General features: G+C 57.7%; 1 protein-coding gene across 2 annotated transcripts in view; it reads right to left on the bottom strand.

Moving 5' to 3' along the window:
• LOC102409002 (NADH-cytochrome b5 reductase 3) overlaps positions 1 to 20,433 on the bottom strand; it is a 24,863-nt gene extending 4,430 nt beyond the window's left edge. The window contains exons 1-8 of one of the 2 annotated variants that reach the window (XM_045165597.1): positions 20,277 to 20,433; positions 10,753 to 10,884; positions 7,246 to 7,318; positions 6,776 to 6,882; positions 4,508 to 4,637; positions 3,975 to 4,058; positions 3,687 to 3,772; positions 197 to 296 (exon numbers count right to left, since the gene is read on the bottom strand). In XM_045165597.1, coding sequence (XP_045021532.1) covers positions 197 to 296; positions 3,687 to 3,772; positions 3,975 to 4,058; positions 4,508 to 4,637; positions 6,776 to 6,882; positions 7,246 to 7,318; positions 10,753 to 10,884; positions 20,277 to 20,297 — 733 coding nt within the window. In that variant the 5' untranslated portion in view covers positions 20,298 to 20,433. Of the gene's footprint in view, positions 1 to 196; positions 297 to 3,686; positions 3,773 to 3,974; positions 4,059 to 4,507; positions 4,638 to 6,775; positions 6,883 to 7,245; positions 7,319 to 10,752; positions 10,885 to 17,994; positions 18,104 to 20,276 lie in introns of those variants that run through there. The other variant, XM_045165598.1, reaches the window with a different exon arrangement.

Raw genomic sequence — 20,433 nt, 5'->3', positions numbered from 1 at the left:
CTCTGGGGTTTTCTCGCTGTGCGCTGTGGGGCACTTACCTCCCCTCTCTGATCCCTCTTTCCTCACTGCCCTCCTCTCACAGGACCACCGTGAGCTAGACCAAGGGAGACCTCGCGGACAGAAGGCTCCACCTGGCAGAGGGCTTGCAGCACAGGCACGCATGGGCCAGCGCGCCCACCCGCCCGGGCACACTCACCTTCAGGGGCTTTGTCCACCGTGTACCAGAGCTTAAAGCGCGCAGAGTGCTCGTTCCTCAGTTCCTCCAGCTCGGGCCGCAGCAGGATGTCCTTCTCGGTCTGGGGGAGTGGACAGGGCCCAGTGGTCAGGAGGGACAGCGACAGGGACTGCCCTTGGAGACCCTGGTCATCCCGCCCACCCGTGGGCCACACGCTTGGCAAAACTTCCAGGGAAAGTCCAAGTCTTTTTATGTTCTGGCATCTCAGGCTGTATCAACAGGTCCATAATTTAGGGACTATAGATGCGACTCCCCACATCACACAACCCGCAACCTTGCCCACATTGATCCCTCTGCTTGGCGTGCAGCTCCCCACCTTCACCCCGCTGACTTCACTCAGCCAGCCCCACGCGACCCTGTAGAGTTCAGCTTGTTTCACCTCCTCCAGGAAGCCTTCCTAGACCCCCAGGGAGTGTTAGCAATCTACTCCGGAAATGTTCCCTCTTTCCATTCCTAAGCATAGATTTGCCTGGAATGTTTGCAGGTCACTCAGATCTGGCTCCTCTGGTCAGTGAGCGGCACGACTGACTCATAGGACTGTTGTGAAACTAGGGACAAAGAGCACTGTCAACCAGCAAAGGTCACCCGCTCACTGACCTCTCCTGAGCCCCCCGCTGGGACAGGCAGGCAACGAGAGGGATGGAAATCCTCTGAACATCCTCCTTTGTGAACACCTCTCTGACCACCCTCAGCGCCCTGTCAATTCCTTAGGATCAACTTGAGGAAGTGGAGTCCAGGGCAGACAATTCCACATAGTTAGGGCCTTCAATACAAGCTGCTGCTTTATTCCCCACGTAGGTTACAACCAACACACACGCCAGCAGGGAGTCCTGGGGTACTCATTCCTCTACACCTCTACCAGGACTAGGTAATGCTCATTTAAGCTTTGCCAATCAGATTGATGGAAAATAAAGCTTGTGTTTTATCTTTTATTATTAATAAGCTTGTCACTGGTCTGCTCATATTTTTTTCTTACTAGTTTGTAAAAACTTTTTATATGAAGGATATTTTTATTGATGATACATTATGTGTCTCATCCTCAGTTGTGTATCTTTCTACCTTATTTATCAGTTCAGTTCAGTTCAGTTGCTCAGTTGTGTCCGACTCTTTGCGAACTTTTTCCCCAGAGGAGCTTTTCATTTTTAAGCAGATGGCTCCATCAGTCTTTGACGGGCTCTCCTCCAGTGTCTTGCTTAGCCTGACCATCTTTGTTCACTCATTCAGTAATACTTCTTGTATTTAAAAAGGCTCGCCCTCTACTTTTAAAGCTTCACTTTTTCACACATATATCCTTAACCTATACTTCATTTTTCTATAAGTAAGGTAGGGACCTACTTCACTTCTCCCAAGTGCACAGCAACTAACCCAACACTCCTTTTCGTCTCCTCAGGTTTGACATGTCACCTGCATCAGATATAGAGTCTCATTTACACTCAGGTCTGCTTCTAGGTCAGGGCTGTTCAACCGAGCCTTCTATAATGATGGGAATGTTCTAGATCTGTGTTATCCAAGAGGGAAACTAACCACTGGTCACAGGAGACTATGGAACCAACATGTGCCTAGTGAGACTGGGAAAGGGAGCTTTTCATTTTATTTCATCTTAACTAGCCTCAGTGTAAACAGCCACATATCTAGCATGTTCCAGCACAGTCCAGACTTCCCGCTGTGTTACCCAGAAACACAGCCAGTCCAGTAAACCCAGGTCTCACGTGTGGCTCCAGAGCCGTGCTATTTTCATCACTGACACTTCTTAGTATTCTTCCTTGTCTCTCTTCTTTTTCAAAATTTTCTTGGCTGCCCATGTATACTTTGTCTTCCAGGCCACAGTGCATCATTTTGTCATATCATAAAAGGAAAAAAATGATCCTACTGGGACTTCTGAGTATTACTTTCTGAAGAACCGACGCCTTCAGAACATCAGTCTCCCTGCCCAAGAACCGGGCTGCCCTGCTGCTTATTGTCTCCCTGACGCCCTTCTGAAAGTGGGGCTTCCCTCCTCGCCCTGGGTCCCCACCGGCCTCCACTCCCGGCCACCCGGTGCCTCCAGGAAGAACGCATGCATCTGCAATGTTAAGCGCTCCTGTCCCAGGCCACCTCAGTCCTCACACGGTCCTGAGAGGTGGGCCCCTGTTACCCTACACTGGAGATGGGGAATTGAAGCGGCTGCGGCCCCCGTCCAAGCCAAGCACGCACGTCACACGGGCAAGGAGGGAGAGGCAACAGCCCGACTGGAGCAAAGCCGTGGTTCCCCCTGTGGGGTTCCCTGCGGACCCCTGGGGTCCCTGAGACCCTCCAGCGGGACGCTGAGGTCAGAACGATTTTCACATGATACTTTTTTTTTTTTGCACTTTTTTCACTCTCGCTCCCTCGCAAGCGTGGAGTGGAACTTTCAGAGGCTACGTGACTTGTGACACCACACTGACTAAATGCAGAAACAGATGACAGAAGCCACTGCCCCCACTGACGGGCAAAACGACGCCGTTTCAGGCGACGGAAGGCCTCCTCGGAGACTGCCCAGCACCACCAAACCGAGTGCAGCCCACCCGCTCACCCCACCGGCCAGCCTGGAGTTTCTGGCTCTGTCCACCCACCCCTGGGCCTGATCAAGGCCACGCTGGTTGACCTCAGGGCAGTTTTCTGCAGCTGTGTGGGAGTCCAGGGACCTCAGGCCAACCTTTCCCCTCTGGGCTCAGCGTCCTCGCAGATGGACAGGGCAGAGCCTGGGCCAGACGGACCCAGGGCAGGCTGACCTGAACCATATCTGAGAGGTGCGGGGGGCCTGGTGCATGTGCCCCCACGCAGGCAGGGGGTGTCCCATCTGAGCCTCCCCACAAAGGGGCCTCACTACAAAATCCACATATTCAGTCATGAAACGCTGAGCCTGGAGAGATCCTCGTGATGACCGGGCTTTATCGGCTCATTCCTCAGGGAGACAGGGAAGCCCAGAGAGGGAGAATGACTTGTCTAAGGCCACACAGCAGGCCAGGGCAGGCAGGCAAGGGGCAGGCGTGGGGAGGAGGACATGTGCTCGGGAGCCAGACAGCCCAGGTCCGAACCTGAGCCCAACACCCCCAGCTCAGGGACCTCGTGTGGGTGCGTCCTCTGCACCTCATCTGTGCAGACGTACCCTCAAGCTCTTCCCATGTCCCTGGTGGGTCCCAAATTCCATGGGCGGTAGAGAGAGTGCTGAGGTGCCGAGGAAGCGGCCAGGGGAGCCAGTCTCGGTGTGGGGGTGCTCCAGGGGCCTTACCCCCCAAACCAAGCAGCCCTGCTCGGGTCAGACGCTCTAGCTCTGCCCAACCTCACCAGCTGCTGCAAGGCTGCTGTGCACAAAACACTCAACGCACCTTCCAGCCATTGTGAGCATCTCCGCAGTGCCTTGCAGACCCCTGAGCAGTGCCTGCCCGGCACCCTACCCTTGGGCCTACAGACCTCAGGACCGCCCACTGACCTGGTTGGCAAAGAGCAGGTGGCACACGGTGTGGTCATCAGGGTCCTTCATGATGGCGCGGATCACCTGCAGCATTGGGGTGATGCCTGCAAAATGAGCCACCCCCACACGCTGTGTAAGTGCCTGCTGCATACACACAGCTCCAGGCAGATGCCCGGGGAGGTGCCAGGACAACCCTGACCTCAGGCAGCTCCCGGGTGCTCGTAACCTGTGTGGCATCCCACACGCTGCCCCCTACTCAACAACTCCGCCCGCCAGGGACTCAGGCAGGGATCCAGGTCCACATACCCGTTCCTCCTGCGATCATGCCCACAGATTTCACCGTCTTGATGACAGGGTCGGACTTCTTGTCTGGACGGATGGCAAACTTTCCTGGGGAGAGCAGACAGGGTGAGACCCAGTTCTCAAACACACCGTGCTTGGGGGTCAGACGGGCTGGAGATCCTGCCCCATCTCAAGGGTTTGGGTGTGGCAACCACCTTACCCCCCCAGCCAGTCAGGTGAAGGGGATGGGAAGCGGGGGGACTAGGGCCAGCTCAAATGCCAAGAGTAGCAGGAGGCTGGAGAAGCAGGGGCCCCAGCTCAGCCCTCCCCTGGTTTGCTTTCAGCCTGACAGAGCTACTCTGTGGGCTGGATGTGCCCCCAAGGCTGATCTACAACCCGTGCACCGGCCACCTTGATCCCTAACAGCTGGGGAAATGAGGCCCCGGAGAGGAGGTGGCCTGCCCTACAGGGTCACCCTTCCAGGCAGCAGCAGGGGCGGGACCTGTACCAACATCCACCTCACCCGCCAGGCCCTTGGGGAGTCCAGCCCAGGTCACCTTTGCCCTGGTAGACCAGCAGCCCGTTGGGGCCCCGGAACTCAATGGTGTCGCCAATCTTCATGCTTTCCAGGTACTGGGACATCTTCCCTCCAGCGGGAAACTTGGGATGGGTGTCTTTGAAGTAAACCTGAGAGACACACGCACCGTCCTCAGCCCCCGTTCCCAGGCTGCCAGGGTGAGCTCCGGGGTCTTCTGCGGCTGCGTGCGGCCTGCTCACTCGGTGCTCCTCCCACCTGTCAGAACTTACCTGTCTGTGCCCCGTCCCGCCCGGGGGCCTGCCTTCCCTGTAACGTCCCCTTGGAGGGCAAAGCACCAGCCTGGTGTCCACGGCAGCCGACCCGAGGGCCTGAAGTGCAATGTTCTGCCAAGACCCGTCTCCGTGACCCCTCCCGGCAGGAGATTCCCACGGCTGTCAGCCCAGTGCGGGCCCTGCTGGTGGCTGTTCAGTTCTTTCTGCTTTGCGTTGCCATGAAAACATCACTCTTGGAACAATTTCCTTTTCTGTGCCCTTTGGGATTTCAGCTTTGGGAAAAAGGGATGCAGCCACAACCCTCGAAAAAGAGACGGGCAGACAGAGGAGGAGCTCCAGGACAGAAGGGCATCTGTGCTGGGTCTTGAAGGGCAAGCAGGAGTGGGCAGAGAGGGGACAGGGCAGGGTGTGCCAAGGCCAGGGGCCTCACAGGGCTTGGAGCCTCTGGGGTGCGGAGGGGAGAACTCGTGGCTGCAGGACAGCCGACATGTCTGTGTGTCTGGGGTCGGGGAGGAGAGTGGGCAGAGCCCACTCTGTGCCAGGCCAGCGCTCTGACCTTTACCTAGGGTGAACCAAGTGGGCCACGAGGTCTCCAAGCCAGGAAGGACCTGGTCCTCGTGAGCGTTTCATCCTCTACTTGAATCCCCCCGTCCCAACACCTCCTCCACATCCGGCTGGGGTGAGTTCAGCAAGAAGAGATGCATGAACCCTCACCACCTTCCCGTTCCTTCTGGACAAAGCCCTTCTCCCTGCAGGGCCTCCAAGGCTCTGCCCAGCCCCACTGACTTCTCCCCTTCTTGGCCCTCAAGTCCTCAAGCCTCCTCCTGACCCCAGGGCCTTTGCACTGGGAGGGTCCTTTCCCTCCATCTCCACCTACTCGCCTCACGGCTGCCTGCTGAGAGGGACGAGGTGGGGCACAGCCGCAGTCACCCCGCCCCAGCTCCAGCGTCCGTCCCCAGAACAAGCACTGACCTGTGTGTGCCCACCTGTTCAGTGCCCACTCTCCAGCCAAAGACAGGCTCCCAAAGCCGGGTGGGCTGGGCACCCGGCGTGTGGCCTGAGTGACACTGAGCGAAGAAGGGACCCAGGCCAGAGCCAGGACTGCCAGGCCAGCTCCTTCCTGCCCTCACAGACCCAGCGCCCAGCCCGGGACCCTGAAGCCCCCGGGGCTGAAGCTGCGGCCCAGCGGGGGTCTGTTTCTGCCCCATCCCCCATCCTGGGGTCCAGTGAGGGGGCCTGGGGCCTGCACAGCAGCGTTGGGACAGTAAGCCAGGTCCCCGGGGGCCTGCTGAGCCAGGGTGGCTGTGACTGGGGGTTGTGGTTTGGGCCTTGACTGGGGAAGGTGTCTGACACCCCACACCCACCACCAGCTCTGGCAGGTTCCCACTTTTTGGGTGTGTAATCAGAGAAAGTGACTCACTGCTGTAAAGCTTGTGTTTCTAATTTTCAGAAAAATGTACTGGGTTAGAGGCATCACTTCTCCTTCTGCTCAGTGTCTTGTTTTTTAAGATCCTTTCTGGGTTGTCTGTGTCTCTCTGGTCTGTTGCTTCTAATGGCTCTATCTTCCCCATGGTGTGCACCCACCCCCTGACTGGTGGGGGATCCCAGAGAGCCCCTCACCCCAGTGCCCACACAAGGACCCATGAGCCCCACACTGTACCCCCAGAGGGCCTGTGGGGTGCTTCTCAAGGGTGAGCAGGCGCCCAGCTCCCCAGGCCTCCCCCATCTGCGAGTGGAAGGCAGGCCCTGCATGAGCTGGTGGGCCTGCCGGCTTCCTCTCCGGCAGACCATCTGTCCTGGTTTGAAGACATTGAGCCTGAATCCCACCCCCTGCCCTCTGCTGAGACCCCATGCTCAGCTTGTGCTAAGAACCACAGGGTGCCCCTCACTCCGAGACCAGGCTCAGAGAGCACAGGGCCTTCAGAGGCCAGATTCTGGGGTGCGTGGGCCCCGTGGAGGCCTGGGCTGTGATGTGGTCACCCCCACCCCACCCAGCTGTGGCCCCAAGGCTTCACCTTGATGACCAGGTCCACAAAGCCCTTGTCGTCATCGCTGGAGACAGGAGTGTAGGGCCGAATAACCAGGTTTCCATCGATTCGAGCCGAGAGGTAGATGTGCTGGCCTGCAGGACGGCAGGGGTGAGTCTGGGCCTGGGACCATCCCGCAGCGTCCCCTGGCTCTTGTCAACCCACTTCCCTGCGCCCCACCACAGCCTGAACAGACAGCACCTGCTGTACCCTTCACCGCCCCCCACCCCAGGGACTCCCATCACATCCCAGCTCTCTGCCTTTGCTCGTGCTGGGGCCACTGCCAGGGACACTGGAGCATTCTGCCCTCTCACTGTGACACGCATCCTCGAAGGCCTGGGATGGCTGACACCTCCTCCTTGAAGCCCTCCCTGCTCTCACTGAAATGTAAACCCCCCGCCCCCCACCTCCCTTTCCCAGCGCTGGCTCCGTGTGGGCTGGGTCGGGGCTGCACTCACCAACAGGGAGGCCCAGGATGTGCTCAGGCGACGGCAGCGCAAAGCGGAACCGCCGGGTGTCATGGCTGATGACCTGCGAGGAGGCCGAGCTGCTGGACGACACCCAGGGCAGAGGGGCCACCGGACCCAGAGCCCCCACCCTGCCCCAGCACCAGAGATGACACTGACAGGTGGACACATGCCCTGCACACACGTGTGTATGTGAGGGCACAGAGGTCAGCCACACACTGCAAGTGTTCTGTTCTCATTGGCCGAGAGGGCAGTGACCCACCCAGGGCCACAGAGCAAGGTGGCTGGGGCAGGAAGCGAGCTCCAGATCCCAAAGGGAGGCTGCCAAATGGCCTAGAAAATTCCAGGGCTTCCAGGGGCAGGAGGGAAGGAACCACCTCTGCCATAGCTTGAGAAGTGTCCTGTCCTGGGGTGGCAGGAAGAGCCTGGAGGCTGACCACAGAGCGGGGAGGGCTGAGACAAGGCTCCTGTGAGTCTTGGGGCTGGGACTTGAGAGAGGGGTTCTAGAAGCCACTAAGCTAAAAGCCCCCAAAAGGCAGGATGGCATGACTGTGGCAGGGCTACGCAGGGCAGGAGGCATGGCAGCCTCACTGCCCGGGAGGTGGACATGGCCATGCGCACCCAGGGCATGGTCAACGGGCAAAGGCCATTTCCCCTCCAGGGCGGGACAGGGGCGGCTTAGGACCAAGGCTGGGCCGAGGATGGGGGCTGGTCTTAACAGAGGCCAGGGAGGCAAGCGTCCCACAGTGTCAGAGTTAGGACGTGAACCCAGTCCTCCTGACTGGTCTCCAGAAGGCCCCTGAGGGGGTCTCCCCTGCACCAGGCGCTGCAGGACGGTGGCTGTGGAGGGGCCATTGGAAAGACAGGCAGCTAGCTGTCCAGCACTTGTGTTCGTGCTCACAGGAGGCAAGGTCCAGTGAGGGACAGTGCTACCACCCAGGGAGGGTCAAGAGACCTCCAAAGGGCCAGAGCATCACTGGAGTGAGCGAGCTGGGGCAGGAGGCCTGGATCTCAGGAAAGACGGCACCCAGCCCCCACTCAGGATGCAGGGCTTGTTGGAGGCCAGTGGGTCTCTCTGCCCCACAGTCCAGCTGCAAACAGAGGCCCAAGGCCTCCTGCAAGTGGATTCCAGGATTATCAACCAGTCCTGGGGTTTGAGGTCAGAAGTCCACATGCCAGACATTTTTGGAGGAAGAACAGAAATGAGGCAAAGACCCTGCTGATTACTGTGTTCGACAACCTCTAGCCCAGGACAGCAAAAGTCACGAGCTAACGTCTGAGAGGGCTTGGCACGCTGCTGTCTCCAGGAAGCCACTGGCCATGACAAGCCAAGCAGTAGACTCTCAGGGCTCAGAGCGACCCTGCCCGTCACCTGGTCCAGTCCGGTTCGGAGAGGGGAAGGGCAGGCAGCCGGGACCGTCCCTGTGCCACAGCAAGTAGCAAGAGCAAGTCCACCTGCTGACCCTGCAAAGCCACCAGGAGGCTACAATGGGGGAGGGTAACTGCTCGGACATTTGCCACCTGCTCAATCAAAGGGGCCTGGAGGGTCCACTGCGGACATCCCTGTGACAAAATACCAAAGAGCTGTCAAACAGAATGAATCGGCTTTGGGTTAGACATGAAAAGGTGTCTGTGCTGTGTGTGAAAGTGAAAGTGTTAGTCGCTCAGTCGTGTCTGACTCTGGACTGTAGCCCGCCAGGCTCCTCTGTCCATGGGGATTCTCCAGGCAAGAATACTGGAGTGGGTTGCCATTTCCTCCTCCAGGGGATCTTCCCGAGCCAGCGATCAAACCTGCATCTCAGGCATTGCAGGTGGATTCTTTACTGTCTGAGCCACCAGGGAAGTCCATGTTGTACAGACAGGTAAAAATGTCAGGTTATTAGAGAAACTAAGTATACACACATCTGAACATCCACACGTCATGTACATAACCAGTGTGACACCAGGAAAGGCTCATGATGACCCGTGAATGGGACCCTCTTGCACAGGGGTCACGGTGCGGGGGAGGGGAACATTCACACCTTGAGAACAGAGCACGTACAAATATGTGCTTTTTTTTATAAAAGTACAATTTTTACAGTGAGCACATGTAAATCATACATTACTTCTGGAATTAAAAAACAGTAACAAGGGCATTCCCTGGTGGCCTAGGGGTTAGAATTCTGGGCTTTCACTGCCGTAGCTGGGGTTCGATCCCTGGTCCGGGAACTAAGATCCCACGAGCCACGTGGTAAAAAAAACAAGGAAAAAGAACTTTATGAAAGGAAAAGGATTCAAAACGTTGTGATTTCATTTTACTAGGAAGAAACTGTACAGGATATATTGAAAGGATAAGTCTGGTCTCATCTGGGAAGTGGTCTTTTTTTTTTTTTTGGCCTTTCTTGTTTTCGACTTCTAAGAAGAACTCCTGGTACAATTACGGTCACAGGCGCTCCAGCTCTAACATGGAGCCCGGGGCACAGACCAGAGCCTGGGATTCAGGCTTGCAGCAGGTGACTGGCTTTCTCTGCCCCATGACTCAATTCCTCCCTGCCACACCCCTTCTGAGGCAGCTGCCTGTGGCCAGAAATAGCACGGGGGAGGCTTTGATGGTGAGGAGGGAGGCGGCCCTACAGGGTAGGCAGCTGGGCAAAGATGGGGAGAGGATGGTTTTAAATCAAAACCACGATCGGAGGTTTGAAAAAGGAAAAGCATCAGAGGGGAAGGGCAGGAGTGAGCCTGCCGGAGGTGCAGACCCAGCCACAGTCGAGATCACGGGAACATGCAGGGAATCAGGACTCTAGGGGCTCTGAGTGGGTGGGCCTGGGAGTGAGGGAGGGAGAGGGGAGGAGACCTTGTCTTTAAGGAAGGGGCCCTGGGATGCGGCACCTCGGATGACCACAAGGCCTAGGCCTGAGTGCTAACCCAACCCCTAACTCACAATGTGACCCGAGTTAATCCTCTCTTGCCCTCTGTTTTCACATCTGTTAAATGGGTATCTGGACCCAAAAGTCCTTACAGCATCCCGCCCACTCTGATTTTCTGTGGGATAGTAAGTGTAGCTCAGAGAACCTGCTCTGTGGTCAAAGACCCGGGTTCAAATCCCTCAGTAATTTACTGGTAGCCTTAGAAATGGATATGCGTGCATGCATGCCAAGTCGCTTCAGTCATGTCCGACTCTTTGGGACTCCATGGACTGCAGCCCGCCAGGTTTCTCTGTCCATGGGATTCTCCAGGCAAGAACACTGGAGTTGGATGCCAGGACCTCCTCCAGAGGACTGAACCACATCTTTTATGTCTCCTATATTGGCAGGCAGGTTCTTTACCACTAGCGCCACCTGGGAAGACCTTAGAAATGGACATCACCTCACTTTCCCCATCTGTAAAATGGGCAAATAATAGGATCTACTTCACGAGGGTCCATGCCCTAAGTACACAGTAGATGCCCATGAAATGCTCTGATGCTGAGAAGGAAAGAGAGGTACCCGTGCCCCATGACCCCTCGGGCCCTGCACTGACCTCCTTGTCAATCAGCCGCAGCGGGTACTTGACATCTGGATTCTCGAGCGTGATGGCCGGGGTGGAGCGCTGGAACAGCTTCATGATCAGGCTGTACAGGAACCAGACTGGGGAGAGGACCACGTGGCCCAACTGAAACGACAGGGCAGACCCAAGAGGTCAGCTTGGCCCCGGGGAGGGTCTGCCCCCTGCCCTTCCCCCAAACACACCAGTTGGTCCACACCTCTGGACCACTCCTCTGCCAGGAACATCCTCTTCCCACTTCATCACCATCCCCACCCTGGCTCCATCTTGGTGCCAGCTGGGAGACGCTATTAATACAAAACTCAAACTCATGAAACCCATCAGGGTGTTACTACGTCACTGGAAAAGCTCCATTTCCCCTGAGGAACAGGGACAAAGAAAGCTATGTAACTGAGCATGTAGCCCCTTTTCACTATGGCTGCCAGGAAGCTCAGAACAAAGTTCCCAAGTACCTGTGCTTAACCTTGAGTACTGCGTATCTGTGCTCCCTTCCTCCCTCCTTGAGTCAATCTCCCTGCATTAAGTGATGTAAAGTGCTAGCTCTCTACAGACAAACCCCTGAGCCCTGGGGTTCTGCTTTCAGGTGTGAGGGGCAGCCAGGGCACTGAGCTGGACGCTGGGAAGCTCTGCTCCTTGCTGGCTGGGTGACCCTGGTCGAGTCCTTTCCCCTCCTCTGAACTGAACTGGACAAAGGTGATCTGCAAGGTCCCCCGAAGCTCTCTGCACCGTGCCGAGCCCCACACGGGGGTTAACCTCACGACGACCCTGAAGAAGGTGCTGACGTCACTGCCGCTTTACAGACAAGGGAACAGCTCAGGGAGGCGAAGCAACTCACCCAAAGGCACACAGCTGGCAGGTGGGGGGCTGGAATTCAAGGCTTAGTCCACCTGCCTCCCCAGCCACGCTCTTATAACATCAGTCCTCGCCCTCAACATCATGCTCAACCTGCTATGTGGCTCTAAGGGGCTCTTCCTCGCCAGCCCCCTGCACCCCTGCCCCGTGCTCTCAGCCTCACAAAGACCCTCAGAGGTGGTCTGGATACTTTGAAGACAGAGAAAACTCAAATCACATGGGCAGATAAAACTGCTTAGGTTTTACCTGGGGAGGACATCCTTGCAAAGAAAGGCAACTAGCCTGCTGCTCCTTCTAGCTGTGTTTGTCCCTAGGAAGCAAAACCACTGAGCCTCTCTGCCCTGCTTCTCCGTCGGTGAAATGGGGATCAGAAAACACACTTCCTGGTTGTCAAGACGGAACTCAGCCATGGAAAGCGGCTAACCCAGGCTGTCCCCCAGCAGGCCTGTGACCTCACTGGGCATGTACGTGGGTGCAGCGGTTACCCTGGGCCATCTGGAAGTCGCGTCCTGGGCAGCTTCCACAAACTAGACCACAAGCAAGACCCAAGGAGAAGACAAGAACAGCCTCAAGACCGCTCAGACCAACCCTGCAGTAGAGAACCTGGCAGACCCCACCCTGACCAGCGAGCAGCATAGGAAAGGGGCCAGGCTCACCAGACAACGCCTGACATGGAGCGAGAGGGGCCGGCACTGCCCCGTGCCTTCTTTGGGACCCACCTCCAACATGAGCAAACACCGAGGGGCCGTCCTTTGGGACCACTGGCACGACTCTTCAAAAATATCAAGGCCACGAGAAACGGAGGCTGAGGAACGGGTTCCAGATTAAAGGAGGCTCTGGTGGGTTGCAGAGTGGCCCCCAAAAGATCTGTCCACCCAGATCGTGGGGATGGAAAAAGGGGTTTTGCAGCTGTAATTAAACCAAGGAGGACTTTCCTGGTGGTACAGTGGATGAGAATCCGCCTGCCGATGCAGGGGTTCAATCCCTGGTCGGGGAACTAAGATCCCACATGTCGCAGGGTAAGGAAAGCCCAAACGCCACAAATACTGAGCCTGTGCCCTAAAGCCCACAAGCTGCACCTCCTGGAGTCCCCGCACCGCAACTATGGAAACACACACCCCAAAAGCCCGTCTCCACAACGAGAGAAGCCGCCGCATGAGAAGCCGGGTACCCTAGCGAAGAGTAGCCCCCGCTCGCCGCGACAAGAGAAAGCTCTCACAGCACGAAGACCCAGTGCCGCTGAAATAAATTAACCAGGAGAAAAAAAAAGGAAACTAAGGATCTGGACGTGATATCCTCTTGGATTCTGCCAGTAGGCCCCAAATCCCATGACAAGTGTCCTTCTCAGAGAGAGAAGATTCAGGGGAGAGGGCTGCATGAAGGAGGAAAGGACCCTCTCCTCGGCCTCCAGAGCGTGCCCTGCCAGTACCCCGATTTCAGACTTCGGGCCTCCAGAGTGTGGGAGAAGGAATTTCGATTGCTTTGTGCCACCTAGTTTGTGACAATTTATATGCAGTCAGAGGAAATGAAGACAGGGTAGTCCCCTACCGACGAACAAGTTCCGTCCCGAGAACGCTTTTGTGAAGTCCAATTTGTTCGAAAGTCTGACACAGGCACCCAGCTCGCACAATCGGCTATGTTGTACTGTACTGTACTGGGCTTATAATACTTCTCACACAAATGATACACAAACAAAAAATAAAGACAACACTTAAAATCTTACAGGAGAGGACCTTGATAAATACAGTATTCCAGTACAACAGCTGGCACACAGGGCCTGGCACTGAGTCAACAGACAAGAAGAGTCACGGACTGGAGACGGGAGAAGAGGTGGGAAATGGTGGAGCTGAAGGACCGCCAGTAGAGGAGACGGAGGGCAAGCAAGACAGTGTGCTCTCATTCACGCCTCACGCGGATGGAACACACGTTCGCATCTTTGAAAGTCTGCAACTTGCAGGTTCGTGGGTAAGGGATGTACTCTACACCCCTGTGTTTCTGTGTTCTGAGTCGCTGGGAAAACCACCACTTCCCCTGAAGAATAGGGGCAAGGTTCGTATGGAGGAGACTTACTGTACAGAGGCTAAAGGGACAGAAAAACTGCAGGAAAAATGCAATGGGCAGTTCTGAATTTGATTCTGGGCCGGGGGGAAGAGAACACAGCTGTAAAGGACAATCCTGAGACAACTGGCAGAACATGCATTAAGGCCCACGGATTAGACGATAGCACTGTATGTTTCTGATTTGATCACCATCCTGCAGTTATGCAAAAGCAAGTCCTTGTTCTTGGGAGACAGACACAAGTATTTAGAGGCAAAGAATTAACTTAATGTCATCTACTCTCAAACGGTTTAAAATACACACACACAATAATAAGGTAAATACAACAAATGTTAACATCTGGTATATTTTGGTGAAGAGTATATAAGGGCTCTTTTATGCACTCTTCCAAACTTACTGTAAGTTTGAAATTATTTCAAAATTAAAAGTGAGGAAGGCAGTCCACACTAGCAGTTCAAACAGTGAGGTCAAGAACCCAAAGTTCTCCCCAAACACTGGTTCTCAAGGAAACGGTCTCACAGCTTGTTCACTCGGCCTCCCTAGGGTACCTCCCTGAGCTTGGTTCTCACGGTAGACAACCGTGCATATTCTTCCGCGCAAGTTCCCCCTTTTCCTTGGCCGCCAGGAAGCTCAGAGCCCAGTTCCTTGCCTGCAGGGAGGCCTCTCTGCTTCCTCTGCAGACCTCTTGAGAAGATCCTCCCCTCTCTAGGCCCAGTCTCAATGCTCCCTCCCTTCCTGGAAGCCCTGCCAGTACCTGAGGCCTCTCTGAGCCTTGGAGTTCTTATCTATGGAAAGAAGGTCAGGGCCACTGATTGGCCTACCACCCAGGGGAGCTGGGACATGAGACGAGGTAGAGGGCTGAGGTCACAGACTATAACCTGGGGAGTGTGGGCACATGTGCGTGTGTGCACACACACACACAGGAGCTTTCTCTACCACCCTCATGGGGCCCCCACCACAAGTGAAGGAAGAACACAGGCACCAGGATTCCACACCAGGCCTGGCCCTGCCCCCCAAACCGGCCCAGCGGCTTCAAGTTGCCCAGCCGCAGCTTTGGTTACAGGCCTTTTGTGGGGCTCAGAACACCATCGATGGTGCTTAGTGCCTCTCCGGCAGACGGGGCCTCCAGGCTGCGTGCAACCAAGGCCTCATCCCACGGGGCCCCTGGTCTGTGCCAGTGGGTGTAAAGGGAAGGCCCGAGGGAGCTGGCCCAGCACACACCCGCCCCCAACCCCTGGCCTGCACAGGGCCTCACAAAGGGTCTCTGGTCTCCTGCTCATTTACCTACCACCTACCATGTCCTGACCACCATGTGCTATTTCTCCCACCCTGAATTTCATTTAAGGCCCATTGGGGGGGACGTCCCTGGCGGTCCAGTGGCTAAGACTCCTCGCTCCCAATGCTGGGGGTCCAGGTTCAATCCCTGGTCGGAGAACTAGATCCCATGTGCCACAACTAAGACCAGACACAGCCAAATAAATAAATGAATAAAATAAATATTGAAAAAAGGCCTGTTGGCAGCCCAGGACTCCAGGGTCAGGAGACCCGGGGCTGAGACCCAGCTCAGGACTTCAGGAGAGAATCTTCACCTCTCCAGGCTGCACCTTCCTCAGGAAGGTCCCACCAAAGGCTCGTGGGGCATCAAGGCTGGAAAAGGCCATGTGCACACATGGCCCAAAAGCACACGTGGCCCTGAGCTGGCACTGCTCCACGAGTGGGCGGTGAATCCTCTGAGCTAATCCTCACTTCAATCCCAGGCTGCAGCACCGTGACTATCATCCAGTTAAGGATAAGCAAAGTTTGTCCTCAAGGGACCACACTCAAGACGAGTGAGACTGCTGTCCCCATTTTTCAGACAGGTTAAGTGACTTGCCCAAGGCCATGAAACCCAGTCCTGTGTAGTCTGGTTCTTCTGGAGGTGCCTCCCAAGACAGATGCCCTGGAGCCCACAGCCCAAATCCCCGGCTCCACCGAAATCCCATCTCCCACCTCCCGCAGCCAGGCCCCAGCAGCCCAAAGCAACGGGCCGCTCCCCCCGTCCCCCAAACACCCACCACGTGGCTCCCCACTGCCTACGCTCAAGGTCCCTACCATCCTGTCACCAGCCTTTTTTGCTTCAGGCCTCTGCATACCCTTCCCTCATCCAACCAGCACATTCCTTTCCTATTTAGCTTCCAAGAGCCCAGCTCAAACCTCAAATCTCACCTGCCAGGCCCCTCCCTGGCTAATCAAGCCCTTAGCAGACTTCCAGAGCCCCCATTGCCCTCTGCCAACTCCCCGGGGATGAGGGTGGGGCACTCTGATGATTCCTCTGCTCCAGGCCCCTTCCACATCTATCAGGGAAGGCATATCCACCGGGAACATTGTTTAGGAAAAAAATTGAGCCAAGTTACATTTGCAGGAAATCACTGTTGTCGGCAGCCCTGGAAATAAACTTAAATGACATTAAGAGCCAAGTGGAGCTGTGCTCCCTGGAGTTTTCCTTCCTCCCAGCACAGCTGTTTCAGTGCATGCACAGCCAGGTTTGATAACTAGGACCCCTGGCTGGCAGGTAAAGAATCTGCCAGTGATGCAGGGGACCCGGGTTCGATTCCTGGTTTGGGAAGATCCCTGGAGAAGGAAATGGCAACCCACTCCAGTATTCTTGCCTATAGAATTCCATGGACCAGAGGAGCCTGGCGGGCTACAGTCCATGGGGTCACAAAGAGTCAGACACGACTGAGCGACTCACACACACCCCTGACCTGCAGTTCGATGTGCAGTCTGCAAAGCACCTTCCTCTGCATTTCCTTACTGACCCTCAGCCGTGGGAGACGGGCCAACTGCCTTCCTCATCGGCTTGGCAAGGCCCAGGGTAGTCTGCGCTCCGGATCCCCTGTCTCTCTCCTCCAATCTTTCACCCACCCCAAATGCCAACCCAGGGTAGGTGCTGAGCCGTGAAAAAGGCTCATTCGTCAACAGCTCTGAAGGCGAGCCCTCAACACTGACCTTGGCCCTCGCACAGAACTTGCACATTCCAGGCACCAGCTCCGTATGCCCTGGATGCCAGCCTGGGGCTCACACGCCTGGGCCAGCTCCCCACGCGCGATCACAATGCAGAATGGCAGACACAGGGAGGCAAGGGCCCTGGTGTCTCATCTCCAGCAGTCAGAGCCGAGACTTGGTAAATATCTGTGGATTAATTCACATGGGGACAAGCACCAGCGGCTACCCCACAGTCTCTGTGACTTCTCTTACTTTATCTGAATGTTTCAGTGACCAGGACAAGAGACCAGATGCCCCCAGGGGGAGGGCAGGAATCGGCCCTCCATCAGGCATTGGCCAGATGGGTGGATCCTGAATTCCTGGCGGACACACCTGCCTCCCAGAGGTGGGGCTGGAGCCGCTGCTGGAAGGAGCTGACCTGGGACTGATGGGTAAACATTAGCGGCCTTTCCTCCAGTCCCTGTGCCCGGCTGCTCCGCGTGAGCACAGGTCCTCGAGCCCAGCACGCGGGCACTACAGCCACCCTACTTCAGTGAGGACTCTGAGGCAGGGTGAGGACTGGCAGCCAGTTCGGTCTGTGCACTGAGCCCCGCGACCACAACTCTGCCCCCGCGGACAGTGTGGCCACTGAAGAGAGCAGGGGTGGACTTTGCACAAATTCCTTTCCAAGGGGCAGCTGTGGGCAGACTCTCGCTGTCAGTCGGTCCTTCAGGACACAAACCCCAGTGGGCACAGCTGACAGAGAAAAGGGTGCCGTGGAAAGGTCAAAGCTTTGTCTCTGGGAAACTGGAGGCTTTACCAGACCCACAAGGGGTTGGGACGCCCTGCCACCCCTGCAAACAGTGGGCAGAGTAAACAGGACGGACGAGGCTAAGGCCCCACCCCAGCTCCTCAGTGCACTGCACACACACGTGCGCGCACGCATACACACACACCACCTCCCCCCGGCCACCCCAGGGGCTAGGAGACAGCTGCCTCCCAGGCCTTGACCTGGTGCCTCAAAGGTTACACTCTGCCCCCCACGGAACCCACCTGCCTTTCCCCGCCTCTGATAACATAGGACAGGGAGAGGAAAACAGGGCACCGGGGTGTCTCCAGGGAGCCCCCAGTCTGCCCAACAGAGCAGAGAGGCGGGGTAGCCCTGCCACCTCATGTGGCACCCTGCCAGCTGCTCACCCCCTGGAATTCCCCCCCCTCCCCCGACCCTGGGACTCTGCCATCCTCTCTACCCAGGTCAGGTCTCAGCGGGCAAGGGACCTGCCAGGACCTCCACCTGGCAGGCGTGTTCCTCCCCAGGTGCAAGCCCCCTGTGCTGAGGCTTACCTGCCTGCCGCCTGCCTGCCAGCTATCCTGCTGGGATCTGAGCGTCCACCTCCCTCATAGCCCCCTTCTCAGGAAGTGGGAGGGAGCAGAGGAAGTCCTGCAGCGAAGGGCTCCTGGCCCGGGGCTTGGAGTGAAGGGAACCCAGGAGGAGGGGCAGGTGCAGAGCCAATCCTCCGCAAGGGAGACCCAGCCCTGCTGCCCAGGGGCAGGGGGGTTGGGACCACAGACTTGGCACAGGGCTGCCGGGGTCAGGAGAAAGCCTTGGAGTCTACCTGTGGTGGTGGCCTGTCCGGATCCACTGAGCGCTCACATCTGTGCTGGGGGCAGGGGAATCAGGGTTGGGGCCGGCCGGCTAAACCCCTCAGCGTGTACCCCCCGGTGGCTGGCAGAGTCCAGAGCTAACCCCTCTTCCGTGAGTGGGAGGAGGCCTCTTGCAGGGCCTGCACGTCCCAGATAAAAAGTCTGGCGCCCCAAGCCCAAGCGGGCCTCCGGCAGACTGCGTGGAGCCTCTGTACCCGGAGGCAGGGCTGGGGTCTGCTCCGGGTATTCTGGGCCAAGCGGGGACCCCAGCAGGGCCCACGAGGAAGGGACCATCCCACCACCCCTTGGACAGAGGAGGCTCAGGAGTTGGGACAGATCTCCTGACGCTCAGGGGGCTCTGTCCCTCACGGAGGGGCTACAGGGGGTCCTTGGCTACTCAGCAAAAATACTGAGCAGCCACATCCCAGGGTGCGTGCTTAGTCACTCAGTCGTGTCTGACTCTGTGCGACCCCATGGACTGCAGCCCACCAGGCTCCTCTGTCCATGGGATTCTCCAGGCCAGAATATTGGAGTGGGTTGCCATTCCCTCCTCCAGAGGATCTTCCTGACCCAGGGATGGAACCCAGGTCTCCTGCATTGCAGGTGGATTCTTTACTGTCTGAGCCACCAGGGAAGCTCATCGAAGGGACGCAGAGACAAATCCAGGCAACGTGGATGGCTAGAAGGTGAGAAGCCCTGTGGGAAAACAGCAAGGGGTGGGGGGTGTCTGGCCTGGGGGGTAGAAGGCTGAGCGGTAAGGAAGGAAGACAATTTCTGGGAACACAGTCAGGACGTTCCACTGAGCTGGGGCGATGCCCCCAGGCTTGCCCTGAGTAAAGCTGCCCCTTGGTCTGAATGGCCCTGAGTCCCAGGCTGGGCCACTCACCCAGAGCAAACTGGCCAGGCCAGGAGGCTTTCTGCCTTATACCCAAGGGGGAGCCACAAAGAGCCAGAGGGCGGAGGTGGGGGAGGAGGCCAGGCAAGAGGCTCTGGGCCTCCTGCTCCCAGAGAACCCCAGCCAGCCCCAGGGACCAGAGTGTGGGAGGCAGACCTGGCCACAGCCTGGAGGGGTAACACAGGCCACCCACCCCCACTGCAGCTTCTGAGGAATCCCAAAGGAGGCAGCCCTGGGCCCGGCCAACATGACAGCGTGACAGTGGACTTTGCGGCCCTGGGAGTTCAGACTCGGCCAGCCGGGCGGGTGGCCAAGGCCCCTGCGGCATTTTCTTCATCTGTAAAATGGGGCCTCGCCAGTTTCATGGGTTAAAAGAAACTAGAGCCCAGCATGCAGCCCAGAACAGGGCTCAGGGGTGGTGGGTGGTTAAAAAAAAACACTCCGTGATCCAGCAACACTGCACGTGTGCACACACACACACCCACTCCACACGCACACACTCGCAGGTACGCACATGTTCACACTCCCGCACAGCTGCACACTCACTCACCGTCCCTAAAACCTAAACACACCCCTAAACACACGGTTGCACATGCACACACGTCACACCCACACCCCGGTCACACACACATCTCACACTCGCACAGAAGCGACCGTTCACACTTCACACGTGTTCACACTCATGAACTCACACGCGGGGTCCCCAGTCTCCTTCACCGCCCCCACTCTGCACTCGCCCATCCCTGGCGCGCACACCCGCACGCCTGGGCCGGGCAGAGGGGCGGGGCTCCCCCGGAAGGCTCGGCCACCTCAACCCCGGCTCCGGGCGACGCCCCTCGGCCGGGAGGGCCGGGCCGGAGGGCAGGAGCCCGGGGCCTGAGTCACGGCCGCCAGGGGACGGCCGGGGCGCGGCGGGCAGGGCGGGGCCGGGTGGGGTCCTGCGTCCCACGTCCGAGCCGGGCCCCCCGCCCCGACCCCGAGGCCGGCCGCAGTCGGCGCTGCCCGAGATGGAGGCCCGGCGCCCGCGGCTCCGGTCCGCAGCGATGCCCCCCGGCCCGCGGCGGCCGGCGCCCCGCTCCCCGCCTACCGTGCTCAGCTGGGCCCCCATGTTGGCGCCGCGCTGCGCTCGCTCCGCCGCCGACACCGCCGCGCTCCGGGCCCGCCCGCGGCCGCGTCAGCCGGGAGGAGGAGCGCGCCGAGCCCGGTCCAGTGGCGGCGCGCGGGGGGCGGGAGGCCGGCCTCCA

Source organism: Bubalus bubalis, chromosome 4 (genome assembly GCF_019923935.1).
Source record: "Bubalus bubalis isolate 160015118507 breed Murrah chromosome 4, NDDB_SH_1, whole genome shotgun sequence".
NCBI lineage: Eukaryota > Metazoa > Chordata > Mammalia > Artiodactyla > Bovidae > Bubalus > Bubalus bubalis.
The sequence above is the reverse complement of the archived record's forward strand: the minus strand, read 5'-3'. Positions and strand labels throughout refer to the sequence as shown.